The sequence below is a fragment of the Pongo pygmaeus genome, chromosome 7 (genome assembly GCF_028885625.2).
Source record: "Pongo pygmaeus isolate AG05252 chromosome 7, NHGRI_mPonPyg2-v2.0_pri, whole genome shotgun sequence".
In the NCBI taxonomy this organism is placed as follows: Eukaryota; Metazoa; Chordata; class Mammalia; order Primates; family Hominidae; genus Pongo; species Pongo pygmaeus.
Genome location: NC_072380.2, coordinates 158,023,394 through 158,045,753, shown reverse-complemented (window position 1 = coordinate 158,045,753; position 22,360 = coordinate 158,023,394). Strand labels below are relative to the sequence as shown.

Sequence of the window (22,360 nt, the reverse complement as noted above, 5' to 3'; positions counted from 1 at the left end):
TGGATGCTCAGGGAAGGGTAGGTAAATGAAGTTTAAACTAAAACTTGAAGAGTGGCTGGGTGCAGTGGGTCATGCCTGTGGTCCTAGCTACTCAGGAGGCTGAATTGGAATGATTACTTGAGCCTAGGAGCTCGAGGCTGCAGTGAGCTATGATAGCACCACTGCACTCCAGCCTGGGCAACAGAGCATGGCAGTATCAAAAAATATATTTTAAAAATAAATAAAACTTGAAGAGTGAGTAGAAATTCATCAGGGAAACAGAGTGGGGGAAACAGAGTGCAGTATCAAAAAATATATTTTAAAAATAAATAAAACTTGAAGAGTGAGTAGAAATTCATCAGGGAAACAGAGTGGGAGAAGAGTGCTGTAGCAGAGGGAACAACTTATGGCAAAGATTCTGAGGAAGGAGTGGTGTGTATTTGAGAACACAAAGCAAGGCCAGCATGGTAGAAGTGACAGGTGGAAGGTGATTTGAAATCAGGCTGTTGAATGTTGATTCCAGATTACAGTTCCTATAACTAAGGCCAGATAATGCAGACCTTATACACAAGAGTGAGGAATTTGAAGTTTATCTTAGGAGCAGTGATGGATTTTTGAGTCCTGGCTTTGATCAGTAGATCAAAAGCAAGAATATATGTCAAGAGAATAGTTAGGTTACTGCAGTAGCCTATTGAGGAAAGAAGGAAGATGTGGGCTAAGGAAGTAATGCTAATGATGGAAAGAAGGAAGTGGAATCAAGAAATATATAGGTGGCATCACTAGGACTTGGTATTGATTGGCTGTGAGAGATAACTGTGAGGAAGCGTCCCAAGATGATGTCCAGATTACAGTTCCTATAACTAAGGCCAAGAAAAAGGAAACAAGACACTTGGTTCTGGGGGATTTGGTGGGAGAACACAAGGAATTGAATTTGTACACTTTTAGTTGTAAGACCTTTGGGAATTGTGGGTGGAAATTTCCTCTTATACACAAGTAGATATGAGGTGTGGAGTTCAGGTAGTAGCTGAAGCCATGAAAGAAAAGAGATTTCCTAATAAGACTGTATAGCCAGAGAAGAGCAGAAGGCAAGGACAGAATCCTGAGAGACACTGACACTGTTAAGACCTTTGACAGGAAGGAGGCCCCTGAAGAATACCAAGAATGAACTACCAGGAAGGTAGGGGCACAAGGAAAAAATATTCACAGCGGAAGAGCACGAACTTACTTTCTTCCTTTCTTTCTTTTTTTTTTTTTTTTTGACAATGCTGTTGTTTATTTAAAATGTTTACTCCAAGAAATATATATATATATAAGACAATTACAGCACTAAACCAGTCACCTTCGACCGAATCACAACCTCCTCTTTGATTCTCCTTCATGCTAAGCCTCTTTCAAATTCTTTTTCCTGAGATGGAAGACCCAGTCAGATGCCCCGGAGTTGGCGCCAAGCATGTTCCCAGCCGGGCGACTGTGTACCTTTCTCTAGGAGTGCACGATGCCCTTACCCCTAACTCCTTGTTTTAAAGGATTTAACCCATTAGGAAGTTCATTTTTCAATCTAAGCCAAAAGGAGGTGCAGGAGAAGGCAGTCTTCATTTCAAAGGTCCCTTTCCTGCTTCAGTCCCTGGCTAGGGTTCTAGAAGAGGCTGACTGCTGGCTTTACTTGAGGCCACCAGAAGATCTAAGTCCAGCTCCACCCAGGGCAGCTCCTGTAAAGACTGGGACCTTGGGTGATGCTTCCTCAACCCTCTTGGTGACCACGACTCAAAGGAGAGACCTCAAGGGTGCCAGGAGCATAGGTGTCTGGGATGCATTCCAGGAAAGAGACCTGTCCAGGGAAATGGATTAGGCTGTCGCATGGAAGCTTGGGTCAGAGATGGTGATTTTGGGGAGATTTAGACAAATTAGGATAGTTTAGCAAAGCTCCGAAGTGGCAGAAGCTTCTCCCCTGGACTTCTGATTGAACACAGAACAAGAGATATGCATGGCATCAGACTAAGTCTTAGAGAGATGCAGGCCAGTCTCCTCCCACAGGGCCTTGGGACTGGTGGGACAGACACTGCTATGTGCCCTCCGAGGGAAGGAGTCATGGTAAGGAGTGACTGGGTGGAAAATAGGGGAAAAAGCAAAAACAACTAGATCATTTTTGGCATTTTAACATGGAGACAGTGACAAGTGGTAACAATAGCAAAAGCCAAAAAAAAAAAAAACTTGAAGAGACCAACATCTTATGGGGCAGATAGCACGAACTTTTAAGAGGGACTAAGTAACCACAATGACAATTCAACAGAGGTCCAGGGAATTAAGGACTGAGGCATGCACTGGATCTGGCAATAAAGCAGTCACCAGTGATCTCTGTCACCACGTTTCTGGCAAAGAGAAAGGCGCATAAATGAGAAGGCAATGGTTAAGATGTGAAACAGGTGAGAAAGCAAAGATTGTACTCACAGACAACCTTCAGTAAACTTGAAAGGTAGTGCAATAGCTAGAAGGAGACAAAGGACCAAGAAGAGTTTTACTAGGGTGAAAGTTCTTTACAGGTATTTGTAGGCAGAGGAACTTGACAGGGAGACTGTAAAGTTAAAAGAGGATACTTGGTGGTGGAAGATTACAATTGTGCTGGGAGTGTAGAGGAAGGGGCTAAATCAAGAACAGCTAGAGAGGATGGCTTTCAGAGGAGGAAGTGATTTCATCCTGAGTTTTCTCTTTTAAATAGAAGAGAAAGCTGGATACAATGGTGTGTGCTTGTAACCCCAGCTACTCGGGAGGCAGATGCAAGAGGATCACTTGAGCCAGGAGTTTGAGGCTGCGGCCTGGGCAACACAGGGAGACTCTGCCTCTAAAAAAAAAAAAAAGAAAAAAAATTGTTTAAAAAAATGAGCTAAAGGTGAAGATTACTGATTAAAGTATTGCTTCCTCAAAGAATATTTGAAATCTTAAGAATAATGAATGTATAAGAGATTTTTTTTAATATAGAAGAATAGACTAGGTGCAGTGGCTCATGCCTGTAATCCCAGCACTTTGGGAGGCTGAGTTGGGAGGGTTCCTTGAGGCCAGGAGTTTGAGAACAGCCTCAGCAACACAGTGAGACCCTGTCTCTACAAAAGGTAATTTTTAAAAAATTAGCTGGGCATAGTGGTGTGTACCTGTAGTCCCAGCTAATCAGGAGGCTCAGACAAGAGGATCACTTGAGCCCAGAAATTCAAGGTTGCAGTAAGCGATGACTGCACCACCCTGCACTCCAGCCTAGAAGATAGAGACCCTGTCTCAAAAAATAAAATAAAATATAGGAGAATGGATGTCAGTAAATAAATGAAAGGCACAAAGTCATTAAAGATACCACCACACAAGAAATTAAAAGCCAAAAAACTTATCACCTAATTTTTAAGTTAGGAAAAATTATGAGAAAATATATATCAAGAAGGAAGATGAAAAAAAAGAATATGATATCAATTAAGGAAAAAAATAACCATATATTTCCATAGTTAAAGAGAATGCTTAGGAAAGGGTACTGCTGTAAATTTTCCTGACTGTAAGCATCTCACAAAAATCAGTGAAAATGCAGGACAGGAATGTGCATGTCCTGAAGAGAAGGCAGGTATCGGAGCCTTGGAATCTTCTTTATAAAGGGCCCAACCCCAGAGATTGCCTTCCTATAACAGTCACATTTACTTAGACTGGATTTTGCAAGGTTTTAGCATATGCTTCTTTCATAAACAGTTAAAGATTGTCCTAAGCTATCAAAAGCACATTTGCTGTCAAATATGGCTCTGAGAACACTAACAACAATTAGTTCATGTCCAGTTATTAACAGTTCACTTGATCTTACAACTAATTAATGAGGTAGATGAGGTACATTTTGTTATTATCTCCATTTTATAAATGAAGGAAATGGATTCTCAGAGAGCTTAAGGGACTTGCCCAAGATCTCTAAGCTTGGGTCAAAGTCAGACTTTTCAGCTGGTCAGTACATCATAGTGCATGGGCACCAGTCTACCTGGGTTCTAGTTTGGTCAATTATTAGAAGTGTGACCTTGGCCAAATTACTCATCTTCTGTATGATTTAGGTCCCTTATCTGTGAAGTAGGAAAAAACAACAGTAATTACCGGGATGGTTAACTTTACCTGTCAACTTGACTAGCCATGGGGTGCCTAGATTAAACATTATTTCTGGGCAAGGGCACTTCTGGATGAGATTAGCATTTGAATCAGCAAGGTAGATTCCCCTTCCCAACATGGGTGCACATCATCCAATCTGTTGAAGACGTGAAATACAAAAAGTGGAGCAAGGAGGAATTTGCCCCTTTATTCCTGTCTCACCTTGAACTGAGACATCTAATTTCATTTTCTCCAGCCCTGGGACAGAGGTTTGTGCCATCAGCTCCCCTGGTTCTTAGGCCTTTGGATTCTGGCTCAGACTGAGTTACACCACTGCCTTTCCTGGGTCTCCAGAATATAGACAGCAGATCATGGAACTCCTCAGCCTCTGTAACTGTGTGAGCCATTCCATATCAACCTACCTATCTAGCTTCTGCTGGTTCTGCTTCTCCAGAGAAGCATGATTAATATGCCACCTCAAGAGGTTGTTCTGGGGAATAAATGGCACAGGATAAGCACTCAATAAATGCTAAATGATATCATTATTGTTGTCAGGGAAAGTACTGACAGAGCATGATCGGAACTCCCCGGAATGCCAGCTCCCTTACTCCTCTCCCTTGAAATCTTCCCAGGCCCCCCAGGACACACACACAGACACACACACACACATACATGCGTGCGCACACACACACACACACCCCATTGCCTTCACCCTCTCTTCCTTCCTCCTCACCTCCCAGCCCCCACCTCTATCTGGGAAGGCCTGCGCTGGTGGCTGCACTATATTGTTCTTAGTCCTTCACCATAGAGTCTTTATGGCAACCCCAGCCTATCCATGTGATATGGTTTGGATTTGTGTCCCAGCCAAATCTCATGTCTAGTTGTAATCCCCAGTGTTGGAGGAGGGGCCTGGTGGGAGGTGATTGGATCATGATGGTGGATTTCCCCCTTGCTGCTCTCATGATAGTGAGTTCTCACAACATCTGGTTGTTTAAAAGTGTGTAGCACCTCCCGCTTTGCTCTCTCTTCCTCCTTCTCCAGCCATGTAAGATGTGTCTGCCTCCCATTGGCCTTCTGCCATGATTGTAAGTTTCTTCAGGCCTCCCAAGCCATGCTTCCTGTACAGCCTGTGGAACTGTCAGTCAATTAAATCTTTTTTTAAAAAATATAAATTGCCCAGTCTCAGCAGAGAATATAGCAATGAAAGAAAAGACTTTCTTTTCTCTTTTTTCTTTTTATTTTTTTGAGATGGAGTCTCACTCTGTCACCCAGGCTGGAGTGCAGTGGCACAATCTCAGCTCACTGCAAGCTCTGCCTCCCGGGTTCCCACCATTCTCCTGCCTCAGCCTCCTGAGTAGCTGGGACTACAGGCACCCACCACCTTGCCTGGCTAATTTTTTGTATTTTTAGTAGAGATGGGGTTCCACCGTGTTAGCCAGGATGTTCTCGATCTCCTGACTTTGTGATCTGCCCACCTCAGCCTCCCAAAGTGCTGGGATTACAGGCATGAGCCACTTTGCCCGGCCTAAGACAAGACTAATACACCATGCCTGCTGTATTTAACAGAAGCACTTGTTCAAAGGCTGACTGAATAGAAAGTTCTCTCTCATGACCATGTTTGTCTCTCAGGAGCCCACTCACCTCAGCACCTTCCTGGGTCAGTCATCCACAGCAATTTATCCATGCAGCCCTGTATCTGACAGATAGTGGAGGGTTTAGTAAAGTCAAAATCTTGCTTCTTGGGAACAGGCTCAGTGGATAACATCTTCCCCAAGAGCTCTGGAGCTTCAGTGGGGGTGATAGTGTTACAATAGGTAGTCAGGCAGTCAGGAGAGCCCCCCACCCACCACGAACACCAGGCGACCATCAGGGGATGGTCAGGTAGTTGTTAGTTGTCTCTCTCAAATAAGAATTGGTTGCTGCCAGCACCAGGGAAAGGCAGTCTCCCAACAGATAGAAAAAATCTGAAGCTGGTGATCAGCAGCTTCCCAATGAGATCTTAGGAGGTGGGCAAGTGGGCTTGAGCATGCACACAGGGCAGTGAAGTGGCAGAGTTTAACTGGTTGATACCTTGTTAGAAGACTCAACTGGTAAGGAAGGAAACACCTTAAGTGAGCATACACACAACTCCAGTAAACACCCTGGGCATTTGCCCCCACCTCCACCCTGCACATGTGGACAGCCCACCCCAACGGAGGAATCAGAGGAGAAGGGATGCTCCCCAATCCCCGACTGCCACAATTTTGCCAATGCATAAAACCCCAAGTCAAGGGTCAAACCGTGCACTTAATCTCTTGAGTGGCCCACTTGGCCCTCTTCCAAGTATACTTTACTTCCTTTTGTTCCTGCTCTAAAGCTTTTTAATAAATGTTCACTCCCACTCTAAAACTTGCCTCCATCTTTCCCTCTGCCTTATGCTTCATGTCTCTCCGTCAAATTCTTTCTTCTGAGGAGGCAAGAATTGAGGCTGCAGCAGACCCATGTGGATTTGCCACCGTTAACAATAGATCACACTGCAGCGAAGGAGACAGAAACGCCACAAAAGACCCTGCAGCTGGTCAGGGAAGGAAGCCCGAGTGTCCCAGACGGCCAGCCCTACCAGGGGGACTAGCACGAAAAGCCTAACTGTGCATTCCTGGAGACAGCGGGGTAGGGTTCAGAGCTGACAGCAGCACCAGGCCAGGAGTCCCACGTACACCCCACGATTCATCTCCTTTCCTGCTCCCAAAGGGAGGAAACAACGTGGGCGGGAAGTGTGGTCCTGAGAAGTCCTGAGGCAGCTTCTGGACTTGAACACAGCTGAATCCACTCTAGGGGCCCGTGGAGGACTACGGTCTCAGTGGTGTCCAGACGCACTGAGGCATCCTCTCTACACTCACCCACTCGCCTGAGCTGTGCTGGGTCCCCAAAAGCCCCAGTGGGACTTCTTTGCCCGCACCTGCCCTTGCGCAGCTGGACATGAGGGAAGCTGCATGTGATCCTTATGGATAGCTGCACTGTCTTCAGACGCTCAGAGCATCCCCCACTGACCTTAGTTTTCTGCCTTTCCAGCTCCTTTACAATTGGGATGTTTTTATTGTCGAGTTGCGCTATAGGAGAATGTTTGTGTCCACCACAAAATGCCTGTGTTGAAACCCAATCCCCACTGAGATGGTTCAGATGCGGTAATGAGGGTGGAGGCCCAAAACAAGATTAGGATGAAGGGCCCCAGGCTCCCCATTTCTGCTAGGCAAAGGTGCTGTGTGAAAACAACAGTCTGCAAACCAGGGAGCCACCTTCACCAAGAACGGCCAGCTGGCACCCTGATCTTGGACTTCAGCCTCCAGAACTTGAGAAATAAATTGTTGTCAAAGCCATTTAGCCTATGGTAGTCTGTTTAGACAAATCATAAGAGTTATTTATATATTCTGGATATTGTGTGCTTATCAGATATGTGATTTGCAAGTATTTTCTCCCATTCTATAGGTTGTCTTTTCACTTTCTTGATGGTATTTCTTGAAGCACAAAAGTTTTTCATTTTGAAGTCCAACTTATATTTTATTTGGTTGCTTGTGTTTGTGGTGTCACTTATAAGAAACTATTGCCTAACTCTAGGTCACAAAAATTTATACCTTTTTTTTCTAAGAGTTTTATAGTTTTAGTCTTACAAATAGGGGTTTCATCTTTTTTTTTTTTTTTCTTTTCTGAGACAGAGTTTCACTCTGTTGCCCAGGCTGGAGTGCAATGGTGCAATCTTGGCTCACTGCAACCCCTGCCTCTTGCCCTTCTGCCTCTGCCCTTCCATGAAGACATCTTCAGCCTGCTCAGGCTGGACACACTGTGCCAGTCTTGCTATAGGGATGGCCTCCACCCTGCTGCTCTTTCCTGCTTTGGTTCCCCCAGCCCTGGTATGGATGCTACCTTGCTCAGTTTTACTTTATTTATACCTTTGGGACTAAGTTATCTGGAAAGGAGAAGAGGAAATGTAGAATCTTGGTCTTTAGAATTAAAAGGCTGTGGTCTTTTTATTATGCCATGTTTCCTGCTTGCTGTATTGTTTCAGGTTGTGAGGCAGATAACAAAGAGTTGCCTCTCCAAAAGGAACCCCCAAAGCATGAAACCACAGTGAGTGGTATAAGTGTTAAAAAGGAGATATTGACTAAGCACCCAACTTTTTCAAAGCCTACAGAGTTGTAAGTCTACTAGAGAAATATCAGGGAAATCTTTGTAGAGGAAAACTAAGAAAATGTTTAAGAAAGTACTAGTCAAGTAAATGTCAAGATAAAACACAGTGATCCATAAAAACATTCCATGGGAGAAAAGCCAGTATAACAAGATTGACAGCATCCTAGACTTGACCTCAAACCCTGTAGCATATCTGAATGTTCCCACAAAAGAGAAAACCTATCAATGTAATTCATCTGGACACAGCTTCAGATAACTCACATTTTAACAACCACCAGAAAGCCCACATCCTAATGAAATCTCAAAAACATGCAGAACATCAGAGTACAGCCTTTAATGAGCACTCAAATAGTTACTGTGGAGAAGAATTGTGTAGTGTAGTGAACATGGTAAGCCTTAAGAAGGACTAACACAATTTAGAAAACACCAGAGATTTCACTACAAAGACAAGTTCTATGAAGGCAGAGTGTGGGAAGACCTTCAACTACAGCTCTAATCTTGTGTAACACCAAAGAATCCACACTGGAAATAAGCCCTATCAGTGTAACAAATGTGGAAAGGCCTTTGTTCAAAGTTCTAACCTAATTTCCCATCACACAACTCACATTGGAGAGAAACCCTATGAATGTAATGAGTGTGAAAGGGCATTCTCTCTGGGATCAACCATTATGAAGCATCAGGAGAATACTACTGGTGAGCAACCCTACACACATGTAAAAAATGTGGAAAGGTCTTTGGTCAGCATCCAGCCTTTATTCAACATCTGGAGTTCACACAGGGTAGAAATCTTATGAACATACTGGATGTGGAAAACCCTAAATTACAGTTCTGCCCCCTTTGCCATGGAAGAGCAGACTGGTGAAAGCATTGTACAAAGTAATAAAGACAATTTGCTAAAGGTCATTTAAACCACAGGACAGACTAGATCTTAGAGAAGTACAGTTCCTCCAGGATGTGACCATTGTGTGCTGTGACCAGAAAGTAAATTGTACTGTACTACTTTCAGCTGGAAAACAGTAAATATTTTTATGAAACATTAATCTGATCTTGCCTCTCCCTGCTTAAATCCTTTAATGACTTCCCACATCTTATAGCAGCATTTCTCAAAGCTGCTAACAGCAGAGGTAATGTGGAAGGAAAATGAAATAAAATAAGTAACATTGAAGTTTAAAGTAACAAACATAACATAGGTAATAGTTACTTTTTTTTTTTTAGTTTACACATTGTCTGTATCTGTCTTTTTATTAATAGGAGACTTGAATAGTCCTAACAGACACCATATAGCCCATGAATTCTAATATATTTACCATCCAGCCTTATACACAAAAATTTGCCAACTCCTGTAACAAATCATTGAGCTGTACATTTCTATTTTGTATACTTTTCCTTATACATGTCATGTTTTACAATTTTAACTATATATATTTAGTTATGTAGTTATATATGTAACTACATTCCATGTTTAGCTCTGAATCATGTTTGACAATAGACATTCAATGCATAAAATGACAATCAAATCAATTAACTTCAAGAAAACAAATCACCTTTTCTTTAATTAAGTATATTGATTATGCAGACAGAATAAACTGTACTTGCCTCTAGAACTTATTTTATTCTCAATTTCCACATCTGCAAGAGAATGAATCATCAACTTTCATTCCAAATACTTGCTTGATGTATTTCTTAAAGCTATTTTATAGATTGCAGCATGATACTTGAAGGCACCTGAGACAAGTGTCTGGTCACATGTTGTCAAGTCTCTATTTGAGTTTTTTTTTTTTCAAACTATACTACAAGGCTACAGTAAACAAAACAGCATGGTACCGGTACCAAAACAGAGATATAGATCAATGGAACAGAACAGTGCCCTCAGAAATAACACCACATATCTACAACTATCTGATCTTTGACAAACCTGACAAAAACAAGCAATGGGGAAAGGATTCCCTATTTAATAAATGGTGCTGGGAAAACTGGCTAGCCATATGTAAAAAGCTGAACCTGGATCCCTTCCTTACACCTTATACAAAAATTAATTCAACATGGATTAAAGACTTAAACGTTAGACCTAAAACCATAAAAACCCTAGAAGAAAACCTAGGCATTACCATTCAGGACATAGGCATGGGCAAGGACTTCATGTCTAAAACACCAAAAGCAATGGCAACAAAAGCCAAAATTGACAAATGGGATCTAATTAAACTAAAGAGCTTCTGCACAGCAAAAGAAACTACCATCAGAGTGAACAGGCAACCTACAAAATGGGAGAAAATCTTCGCAACCTACTCATCTGAGAAAGGGCTAATATCCAGAATCTACAATGAACTCAAACAAATTTACAAGAAAAAAACAACCCCATCAAAAAGTGGGCAAAGGATATGAACAGACATTTCTCAAAAGAAGACATTTATGCAGCCAAAAGACACATGAAAAAATGCTCATCATCACTGGCCATCAGAGAAATGCAAATCAAAACCACAATGAGATACTATCTCACACCAGTTAGAATGGCGATCATTAAAAAGTTAGGAAACAACAGGTGCTGGAGAGGATGTGGAGAAATAGGAACACTTTTACACTGTTGGTGGAACTGTAAACTAGTTTAACCATTGTGGAAGACAGTGTGGCAATTCCTCAGGGATCTAGAACTAGAAATACCATTTGACCCAGCCATCCCATTACTGGGTATATACCCAAAGGACTATAAATCATGCTGCTATAAAGACATATGCACACATATGTTTACTGCAGCACTATTCACAATAGCAAAGACTTGGAACCACCCCAAATGTCCAACAATGATAGACTGGATTAAGAAAACGTTGCATATATACACCATGGAATACTATGCAGCCATAAAGAATGATGAGTTCATGTCCTTTGTAGGGACATGGATGAAATTGGAAATCATCATTCTCAGTAAACTATCGCAAGGACAAAAAACCAAACACCGCATGTTCTCACTCATAGATGGGAATTGAACAATGAGAACACATGGACACAGGAAGGGAAACATCACACTCTGGGGACTGTTGTGTGGTGGGGAAAGGGGGGAGGGATAGCATTAGGAGATATACCTAATGCTAAATGACGAGTTAATCGGTGCAGCACACCAACATGGCACATGTATACATATGTAACTAACCTGCACATTGTGCACATGCACCTTAAGACTTAAAGTATAATAATAAAAAAAAAGAACACAAGCGAGTGACAGTGCACAAGCTATTAAGTGGCCACAAAAATGGAGAAAATGTTAAAAATATGTGAATCTAGGTAATAGTTACCATTTAGTGTAGGCTATTTAGAAGTTATACATAGGCTAAGAAATTTAAGCAGCACCTCCCAGCATTGCTAAGAAGTTGCAGCTGCGAGCTTATCTCAACCTTTCAAGCTTATCTCTGGCCTCGCGACTCCCGCATACTTCTGTAATTCCTGTTTTCCCTTACCCCAGCTCGGTCCAGCTTCAAGGTTGACTGGTCAAGATAACTAAATGTAAGTTTTCTCAGAATTGTCACAGGTTGAATAATTTACTGTCTTTGTCTGAAACTTGTATCCTGCCTTGTTTTTCACGCTTCAAACGACATATAAGCAAGCCTGCTTTCTTTGTCTGGGTCGGTAGCCATTTTGGGCACGAGCCTGCTGTAGGCTCAGGTGCCCAAATTAAAGTTCTCTTTGGTCTCCAAATGTCTCTTTGTCTTCCTTGGCTAAAGTCTTACTGCAACAGTAAGTGCTCACTAAATACCCCTAGTGAGTTTGGGATCAAGGGAGTAGGAAAGCAGGAAGAAAAGAAATAGCAATCAACAGGGGAAGTGAGAGATGTTGCAAAGGCCGCTCTCAGAACGGACCCCACTATCCTTAAAACAAAAGGCCGGCTTGTGCCAATGGGCCAGAGTGGAACAGTCATCCCATGGAGTATACCTGGAAGATTCCTAGGTCTTCTGCACGAGTTGCCCCTAATGCCCATAGTGTTTCTAAAGGAGAAGGCAGGTACGTGGTACTTGGGGCGGCCATCTGTGTTAGCTAACTGCCTTTATCCAAAGTTAAAATAAACCTCATGTCTCTATGACAAGCAGGTAATTACAACTTGGAGCCAGCCATCTGCTAAACTCCCACAGAGACAAGGAGGGAAGCTATCTTCCTTGGCCTTTATATTTCAAAGAAATCACTCCAAGGTCCTTAAGAAAGACATTCCTGGTTTATAAAACTGGCAAGAGGCTTATGCAGCTTTTTAAAAAATTTACATACGTTTCAAGAGGGCAAAGAAAGATTTTCCTATTACAAAGTTTTCTAAAAGAAATGGTCTTAGTAAAGGGAAAGGAGTGTCTCTTCCCTTGGGCACCATGAAAAATCCAACTTTTAAAAAAATATTTAGGGCCGGGCATGGTGGCTGACACCTGTAATCCCAGCACTTTGGAAGGCTTAGACGGGTGGATCGCTTCAGCTCAGGAGTTCAAGACCAGCCTGGGAAACATGGCAAAACACCACCTCTACAAAAAAATACAAAAACTAGCTGGGCAACGTGGTGGGCGCCTGTGGTCCCAGCTACTCCGGAGGCTGAGGTGGGAGGATCGCTTGAGGCCAGGAGTCCAGCCGTAATTGCGCCACTGCACTCTAGCCTGGGAGACGGAGAGAGACCCTGTCCCGTCCCCACCTTCAACCTCCCCCCCAAAAAATTAAAGAAGATTTAGTGTGGTGGCGCTTTGCTTGTAGTCCCGGTTACTCAGGAGGCTGAGGCAGGAAGATCGCTTGAGCCCGGGAGGTCGAGGTTGCAGCCTGGACGACAGAGCAAAACCCTGTCTCTAAAAGATAAAATACTCTATGGCTCTTCCCACAACTGCTCATTCTCTGACATCTTAATGCTCCCACTGTCCCACTGAAGACAGACTGCTTTCCTTTCCATTCTCGTAAGTCCTCCCTCCGGGCCCGTGCTCCTCACCTTCCCGGGTCGCATCTGGCCTCTCCCCTCACTCCGTTTCACCCCCGCCCGCCGCCCGTTCAGCACGCGCGTCTCAGCACCGAGCGGTTTGTTCTCGAATTCCAGCTCCACCGGAATAGGTCTGAAACCTCTCTGCGCCTCGGCTTCCTCATTTAAGCGATGCCAGCAGCCTTCTCGAGGGGGCGATAGGTCAAAAGACTACAGGTGGGAAGTGCTAGGTGCACAGCAGGCGCGAGCTGGATTCTGAGCTTGGTCACTACTTAGAGGTGGGGGAAAAGTCGCCCGAGAGAGGGGGACAGTGCGCGGCGAGACATCCTAGGTCAGGAAGGGCGGGGTCCAGAGCACGTAGAACAACCCCCGGCTGAGGAGCGTCCGCAGGAACGCTGGGTGTTGAGGTCCCTTCCTTCGCAGCCGCACGCCGCCGGCGGCACCTCTGCACCTGCGCCCTCTCACCCGCAGATTCCGCCAAGGGCTTGTACGGACGTAACCAGGAAGGAACAGGACTGCCGGAGCATTGAGTACTATCAGCCGCCTAGAGCGGACCCACGAAACCTGGAATTCAATTGGTTGGTGAGCTGAAGGGCAGGGCGGAAGTTCAGATTAGGCATTTCCGGTCCAGGGGGTTTGGCTCTCCGCGGCACGGGATTTAGCGTTCGCGCTCCTTCCCTTCCCGTGGTGGAGCTGAGTGAGTCCCGAGCTAGGGCGCCTGGTGCGGAGGTGTCGGAGTGGCGCTGGGGCGGGCAGGGACGGTGCTGGGGTTCTGAGAGGCCTAAGGACGGGCCCCGCGGCCTCAGTGACCCGTAGAGGACGCGCCGAGGGCGGCTGCGGGGTGCTGAGCGCCCGCTTTGTGTTGACCGACGGGCGGGCAGGGCGAGGGTGGTGTGAGGCACGAGTGGAGGCAGCGGGGCGTGCAGGTCTACGGGCTGTCGTCCACGCTCCCGAGCAACACTGAGGCAGGGAAGCCAGATGGATAAAAAGGTCTCGCAGAGGAAGGGAGTTTGGGCAATGTCCGGGGATGAGCTGAATTGTGCTTTTTTTTTTTTTTTTTTTTTCAGAAGAGAGAAAAGTGCATTTCATTTAGCAGGAATGTATTTATTGAAAGGGTAAAGCTGTGAGAGAGCTGTGGTGTGAAGGAGCTTTTGTTGTGGGGAAGGAAAGGAACAGGCAGGAGATGATATCTCACAGATGCGCTGGAACAAGCTCAACACTCATTCATTTAGTAGGCACTCGGTAAATGCTGACTTACTGATTAGGACAATTGAGACTTAGTATTGTTTGCGGTTTGCTAATACTGTGCTGAGCATTTTATACATATTCTCATTTAACTCAATATAGTCACTTAAGGAGTAGTGTCAATCTCATTTTATGGTCTGTGGAAAAACTCAAGTCACTTACCTGAGACCTCTGCATTAGTAAGTGGTGGATCCAAGGTTAGGACTCAGTCCTATTCGAGTCCAGAGCCCATGCGCCTAACAGCAGCATTACATGCCTGCCACATGCGTTTAGGAGTGAAGGCAGAGTACATTAAGAGGTACCGCTAGTGATTCACAAAGGGCATAAGCAGCAGGGGCCAGTCAAAGGCAAGCCCTGTCTGAGGACTGGAAGATTCCCTCTGACCAAGGTGTGCCTCAGCTGGAGACTGTGAAGACATCAATGAGCTTGTGTTCAGCAGCCAGTTAGAAAGTCTGTCCAACAGAGGCTTAAATAATGAAGATGAGACAGTTTGTTCCAGAGTTTGTTGTGAAATGCCAGGGCTCTAGAATGTGTCTCCAAGGTTCTCTTGGCTTTCCTTTGTGGTCACTCCATTCCCCTTATTTCCTTTCAGATGCCTCTTAGCAAACTTCCCTTAGCATCTTGGTGACGAGAACTGGGCCTTGCGGTCACCTAGAGCCGAAGGAAAAGGGCGCATTTCCTCCTGAACTAAACTAAGGAATTTGTTTATGTGTAGAGGGCTGTGGGGAGGTGACTTGCTGTGTATGCTGAGGCCAATTGGGAAGGCCTTTATGGGAGTGACACATGTCACTGCTAAAATAAAACCAGATTTGTGGTTTTAGATGTCATCTGTGTACTGACAGTTTTCAGTATATACCCAGCCAGCCCAACCTCACTCGTGAATTTTCAACTTGTATATCCAAATGCCCTAATTTTCCATTTATAAATCTAATAGGTATCTTAAACATTACTGTATACAAGACAACTTTTACATTTAATCCTTCTGCAGTCTTACTCTTTTGAGTATATGGAAATTTCATAATTTCAGTTGCTCAGGCCAAAAATCTTGGTGTCTCGTCCTACATGAAATTCATCTGCAAATCCTATTGATGGTACCTTTGAAATGTATCCATAATCAGGCTGCTTCTTGTCGCTTCTGCCACCACCAGTCTGGTCCAAGACATTCATTTCTAGCTGGATTGTTGCTAGAACCTTCTGATTGGTTTCCTATTTTTGTTCCTTACCCCCACCCCATAGTCTATTCAAAGCACCCTCAAAGCAGCAGCTGTAGAGACCACATCTGAGGTCATATGACTCTTCCCAGACCTTCCAGGCACGTCCCAAACATTCAGAATAAAACCCATAGCCCTAAGGCCTGCAAGGTACCCACCCCAGAGGGTACCCACCTCTTTTACCCTCCCCTAGTCTGTTTGAGCCCCTCTGGCTTCCTTGCCCATCCTTGAACACAGGTGTGCTTGCATCTCAGAGCCTTTGCACTTGTGCCCTCCTTCTGCCTGGGATGTACCTCACTGATAACCACATGGTGCCTACCCTCGCTCCATCCAGATCTGATTTGTTGTCACTTTATCGGAGGTGTCTTTCCTGGCCATCCTGTGTAAAATATCTCCTACCACCAGTCGCTGCCCTCATGCTGAGTCATTAATTTTTTGTATCCTTTGTCATCACGTGACACCACCTGGCGTTGTGTTTGTGTGTCACGCATATGTGTCAACTTCTCCATTTGCTTATTCACTGCCTTAGCACAAGAGCCTGGTCCGCTGTTCTGGGCTGTTTGCCCTCTGCGCAGGACCTCATAGGTGGGCCTGGGAAATGCAGTCCATTGTCTCTCCTGGCCAAGTGCACCGCCACGGTCCTGGCTTTCACATGGTGGCCTCAGGATGCTGTCATCCCAGGGGCCTCAGGAAGGCCTCTCTTGAGACATGGAGAGGTATGGCAGGAAAGTGGGGAGGGGATATGGTCTCAGAGAGCACTGGCTACTTAGTTCATCCACCTTTCCTGGGGTGTTCAGGCAGCTCATAATTGGGTCTCTGCTACCACAAAATGTCTAGGCTTAGAAGTCTCAGAGCACCTGTGGGGAGCAGAAGGTTGGTCAGGCTCCATCACCCTCCTCTCCCTACAGCTCTGTCCACACCTCAGGACAAGCTCAGAGACCTAGTGATGGCTGTCATGCAGCTCCTTCTTGGTGGGCTCCAAGTGAGTGGTCCTTATGGAGACTCTCCATGTGACCTCAGCCTTTTCTCGGCAGGAGTCTGTCTATAAAGGGCTGGTCCCAGAGGGTGGACAGCTCCCTCTCTCCACCGAGGTCCTCATTTCCTGAGTTCAAGTCCCTGAAATGTACTTCTCACTGTTTTACTGTCCCTGGACCAGGTACAGTAGAGGTCAGGGTTGGGGCACACCAAGATGAGCCAATATAGTGTCTGCCTTAAAGAGTTCACATTAGTGGGGAAGACAGGTACATGTTCCCTGAGGGATTTTACCAGTCCTGAGCCTAATGTCTTCTCCCTCCAGGTCCTGACATGGGGGCTGCATCAAGATCTTGTCATTCCACATCATGGTTTCCTTTGAGGACGTGGCTGTACCCCTGTCCCAGGAGGAGTGGGACTGTCTGATCCCTGCTCAGAGGGGCCTCTACAAGGATGTGATGATGGAGACCTATGGGAACCTAGTCTCACTAGGTAAGTTCCCTCCCTGGGGCTCAGCTCCTGGGCTTCCTGCTTCTTAACCTTTAGGATCAAGCTTGGGGCTCAGAGGCTCCTCACTCCCTGGGCCCAAAGACCAGACCTTTTGACCCTGGTACCATGCAGGTCTGGTTTGCACAGAGAGGGGGACAGGTGGTACTGGGACCCTCCTTGATTTTTTTTTTAATAGGAAATGTCTCACTCTGTTGCCCATCCTGGAGTGCAGTGGTGAGACCATAGCTCACTGTAACCTTGACATCTTTGGTTGAAGAGATCCTCCTACCTCAGCCTCCCAAGTACCTGGGACTACAGGCATGGGCCACCATGCCTGTCTTATTTTATTTTTTTAGAGACAGAGCCTCTATATTGCCCAGGTTGGTCTCAAACTCCTAGCCTCAAGGAATCTCCCACCTTGGCCTCCCATGCCTTTCCAACCCTCCCTGATTTATAGAAGGAGAATATTATTCATTGCACACCTAGTACATCCCTATCCCCTGAATTAATCTTTCTGCATATTGATGATCAGTGGTAGGATACACAGTTTATAAATGAACCTGAGGCTAACAAATACTGTCACTTTTCTTAAGTTTACACAGCCTATTGGTGGCAGATCTGGGATATGGATCTGTTCAGTTTCAGAGCCCTGATTTCCTTTCACTGGAATGTGCTCTTCCCTTTAGCTTTTTTTTTTTTTTTTTTTTTTTTTTTTTTTTTTTTTTTTTTTTTTTTTTTTTTTTGGTTTCTGCTAGCCTTTATTTGAGAAAATTTACACAAAAATCCCCAATGCAACTTTTACAAGTGAATCTGTATAAATCCCGTATGCCTCTTTCCCAAACTGGAAAATGGCTTTATGACAGGGGTCCATGACGATGCTATAATAATACTTAAACTGCATCATTCTCATTTATATTTTACAGACCATTTTGGATAATATGCTCAAAAATGGAGGAAAGCACATAACACCCCTGTTTTTAAAGATTATTTGCTCTTGTATCAGTCTTTTGTCAAAGGCAAATACTTTTACTTCTTGGATAAAACCAAGGTATAATATCAATTAACTTTTAAGCCAAAAGCACAAAATGTCCCAGTTGATAGTTTTGGCATGAGTAAAGGGAAAGGAGATGAGAGAATGTCAACTCCTACAAAGCTTAAGTTTAGGGTCACACTTGGGAACAAAAGCATCAACAAAACAAAATATTCTCTTCTCCTGTCTTCTTGACATTTTGTCACATCAGAAGAACATAACTAACAGAGTAGCTTTCATTGCTCCTAAAAAGGGGAAAGGCAGCAGTCAGAAATAGGAAAGAAAATCTTGTTAGGTTAATGGTACATGATAGAATTTCACATTAAAAAGTTTAATGATGGAGGATGAGTGTAGTGGCTTACACGTGTAATCCCAGCACTTTGGGAGGCTGAGTTCAGCGGATCACTTGAGGTCAGGAGTTCAAGACCAGCCCGGCTAACATGGTGAAACTCCATCTCTACCAAAAATACAAAAACCAGCCAGGCATGGTGGCATGCGCCTGCACTCCCAGCCACTCTGGAGGCCGAGGCGGAAGAACTACCCAAACCCAGAAGGTGAGGTTGCAGCAAGCTGAGATAGCACCATTGCACTTCAGCCTGGGTGTCACAACAAGACTCTGTCCCAAAAAAAAAAAAAGTTTAAGAATGGATCTTAACCCACATATTATTTTCTCTACTTGGATGCACCCTCTGTAACTTAGTATATGTAATACTACATATAGACTTTCTCAACATCTGCTGCCTATGGTAAGGATCTGCAGCCAGGTTCTCAGAAGCAGTACCTACCAATTCTTAACAGCAGGTGGCAATGTTTTACAAGTTAATGACAGAACTATTTTATGCCACGTGAGAGGAAGATACAAGGAGTCAAAAGGGGGAAAAAAACAGTTTGGGGTTCATAGTAGCAGGAATATTAACAGAATAGCCTGAGATTTTAACAACATAACTCATTCTCTCTTCCGCCTTTGTACTTTATCCAGGTCAACACATCAGGGTTCTCTAACAATTCCAGTATTCTGCTTCTTTACTGTAAGATACATGTAATTCTTGCCACTGTGATTAAATAAGCCCTGTGATAGCAGGGTTAAAAAGAGATTACAGAAAGGATAAACTCCTACCTACTTTCTTGAGAGATGTGGGAAAGATTTCAAGTGACAGCGTTTTTCATAACTGTTTATAAATATGGTCATTTATATCCACATTTTCTCTTATTTACATTAGTTTTGGCCCTTAGGCACCTCATACTCCTACAGTGATTATTGGCTTTGCTTTCATTGGCTTTGTATTTTTAAGCATTTACTCTCTTAATGGCCCTCCTAGATATCTATTTTATACATCATATTTCTTAATTCTCTAGATGGAACACTGAAGGACAGGAATAAAGTAAGTGACTGGCCATGCAAGAAGAGTTGGAAATTTTACTTATTTTTCCTTGGTAGAAATTATGTTAAAAATTCAAGCAACCACATATCTAACAGAAGAGTTTTATCTAGGATGTATAAAAAAACTCTGAAAACTCAATAGTAAAAAGAACAAATGACCTAAATAGAAAATAGACAAAAGACATGAACAGACATTTCACTGAAGAGGATGTATAGATGGCAAATTAGCACATGAAAAGATACTCAACATCATTAGCCATTGGAAAATGCAAATTAAAACCACACATGGTATCATTACACACATCTATATGAATGGTTAAGATAAAAAATAGTAGTAATATCAAATGCTGGTGAGGATGTGAAGAAACTGGATCAGTCATACATTGCTGTATGAATTGTATGAGTGGCTGTATGTGAAAGGTACAGCCACTCTGGAAAAAAGAGTAAGGTAGTTTCTTACAAAAATATATGTGTTTACCACACAACCCAACAATTGCCCTTTTGAGCATTTATCCGAGAAAATGAAAATGTATGTTCACATAAAAACCTGTACATGAATGTTCACAGCAGCTTTGTTAGTAAGGGCAAAAAACTGAAAACAACTCTTATGTCCTTTAGTAGGTGAATGGTTAAGCAAACTGTGGTACATCCATACCATGGAATACTACTCAACAATCAAAAGGAACTGCCCAGACTTCACCACGATGCAATATATGCATGTAAGAAATCTGCACTTATACCCCCTGAATATATAAAACATTTTTAAAAGAAAAAAAGGAAGAAACTTGATACATGCAACAACTTGGATGGATTTCAAGGGAGTTATGCTGAATGAAAAAAAGTCAACCTCATAAGATTACATTCTGTATTATTCCATTCATACAACATTCTTGAAATGACAAAATTACAGAGATGGAGGACAGAACAGTGGTAGCCACAGGTTGGGGTGAGGGGATAAGAAAGGGATGTGGCTGTGGCTGTAAAAGGGCAGCACAAGGGATCCATGTGATAGAACTCTTCTGTCTCTTGTGATGGTGGTCACATGAATCTACACATGTGATAATACTGCATAGAATTAAATACACATACATGAAAAGTTCAAGCAATCGAGCACAAATATTTTAATTGTCTAAAATGATATTTTCTTTAAGAGTTATCTACAGTTTAAAGCTCACTTTTATGAAGTGTCACATCCATCACCATTTTAAGAGACATAAAATCATGAAAAGATATCACCAGAAGCTACGTAAACATTTCAGCTAAGGGTAAAGAGAAAGTTAAGGGTGTTTTCACAAGGAAATTGAAAGAAGGCAATCTGAATGAACTCAACATGGTCACACAAAAATCTTGGTAAAAGAACTAGAATAGAAGCCCAAACTGCTGAGCAAGTGGGAGAAGAAAAGAAGACTTGGTACAAACAGATCACACAAGGGAACCCAGGACAAATGCTGACTTTGGCATTATCTAAGTAACCCTTTTTTTTTTGTCATAGGTGACTCTGATAATAGACCTATTGTTGCAAAACCAGTCAAAATCCTACCAAATTAAAAAGAAGTCCCTCATTGACTTGTTGGGTGTAGGTGGTACCCCATGTCCTTGCACACCAAAAGAGATAATTTCTGGCAAGAAAGCTCCAACATGCCTTGATGGTGCTGCTGGTAGGATAACTTAGGCCAGGCACATCCCAGCGATGTTCTGTTGGCTGAGGTAAAAGGTGGGAGGAGAATATGCCTTATTCATTACTCAATCAACTTCGTAGCCTTGAAGAAGCATCACAGGTAGAAGACCTGCCAGGTGGCTAGTCCAATGAGGCAGAACATTGAAAAGATGCTAAAGTATAGGACCCAAGGGTTTGTTGACTCACTGGTATCACCATCTCCTCTTCTCTCTTCTTCATGTAGGCAAAACCATTAACAATATATTCTGAAAGGTCTTCTAGGTGTCGCAGCTTCACCTCTAATTGTTTGAGCTTCTCAACTTTTGCAATCTCTTTGTAATTTTTCACCTCCACTCCATGCTTCATGTCTAGGATCACGAGTTGGTCAGGTATCCGCCCTGTTCCCTTGCTCTCAAAACACACTTCAAACATGTCATAATCTTCAGTGGTAAAGGCAAATTTCCCCTTGGTTGCATTCTCTTTGTAGTAGAAAATATGGCCAGCAGAATCTGTGATCTTGAGGTGGCTGCACAGGCTGCCAGTGCTGCCAGACTGGTCAGAGATCTCATATGTGCCAGTCACCAGTAGGTCCTTGTGGATCTCCTCACAGAGGCACTTGTGAGAGTTAATGGGCAGATGGAAGGAGATGGCGAGGACCAAGCTGGGGCCCAGCAGGAACAAAAGCAGCAACGCCGACAGACAAGGGCCATGCCGGGCTGGTGGGCCAGACAAACCAGACATGGTGCTGGAGACTCATTCCCCCTTTAGCCCTTCTGCTGGGGATCAACATCCCCTACTATGAGTCCTCTACCATGATGTGTTCAGGCCCCAACACTGTCCTATCTATGCCCCCCATCCCCCTGAAAAGCTAGTTTTGACCTTTCTTCAGCTTAGGCAGAGGGCTGTGTCTTTCTCCATGGTTAGAGACCAGGTGGCAGGGAAGGACACAACCAGCACAAAGACTCAGACCACGGGTCCATCCTGCCCTCTACCTGGGATGAATTTTCAGGTCTTGCTTCCTTTCTCTGGAGCAGGACTTCAAGCTTCCAAACCTGATGTAATCTCCAGGCTGGAGCGGGGGGACGAACCATGGACCCCTCACATCCTGAGAACTTGGGGGAGCTGGAGCTGGAGGCACAAGAGAGAAGATGCGTCTGCCCCCACTCTCTACTTCTGTGGTAGGTGCTGCAGCTTCACTCACGAATCC

At 44.0% G+C, this 22,360-nt stretch overlaps 1 protein-coding gene and 2 pseudogenes across 1 annotated transcript in view; 1 reads left to right on the top strand and 2 right to left on the bottom strand.

Annotated features, from left to right (window-relative positions):
* Positions 1 to 12,420: 12,420 nt before the first annotated feature.
* LOC129042985 (putative uncharacterized protein ZNF252P-AS1) lies at positions 12,421 to 13,705 on the bottom strand (annotated as a pseudogene).
* Positions 13,706 to 13,777: 72 nt separating this feature from the next.
* Positions 13,778 to 22,360, top strand: part of LOC129042983 (zinc finger protein 252-like) — a 28,363-nt gene continuing 19,780 nt past the window's right edge. Inside the window, 3 exon segments of the mRNA XM_063669327.1 lie at positions 13,778 to 13,865; positions 16,922 to 17,088; positions 22,188 to 22,331. Coding sequence (XP_063525397.1) covers positions 16,965 to 17,088; positions 22,188 to 22,331 — 268 coding nt within the window. The 5' untranslated portion in view covers positions 13,778 to 13,865; positions 16,922 to 16,964.
* Positions 21,236 to 21,906, bottom strand: LOC129042986 (transmembrane emp24 domain-containing protein 10-like; annotated as a pseudogene).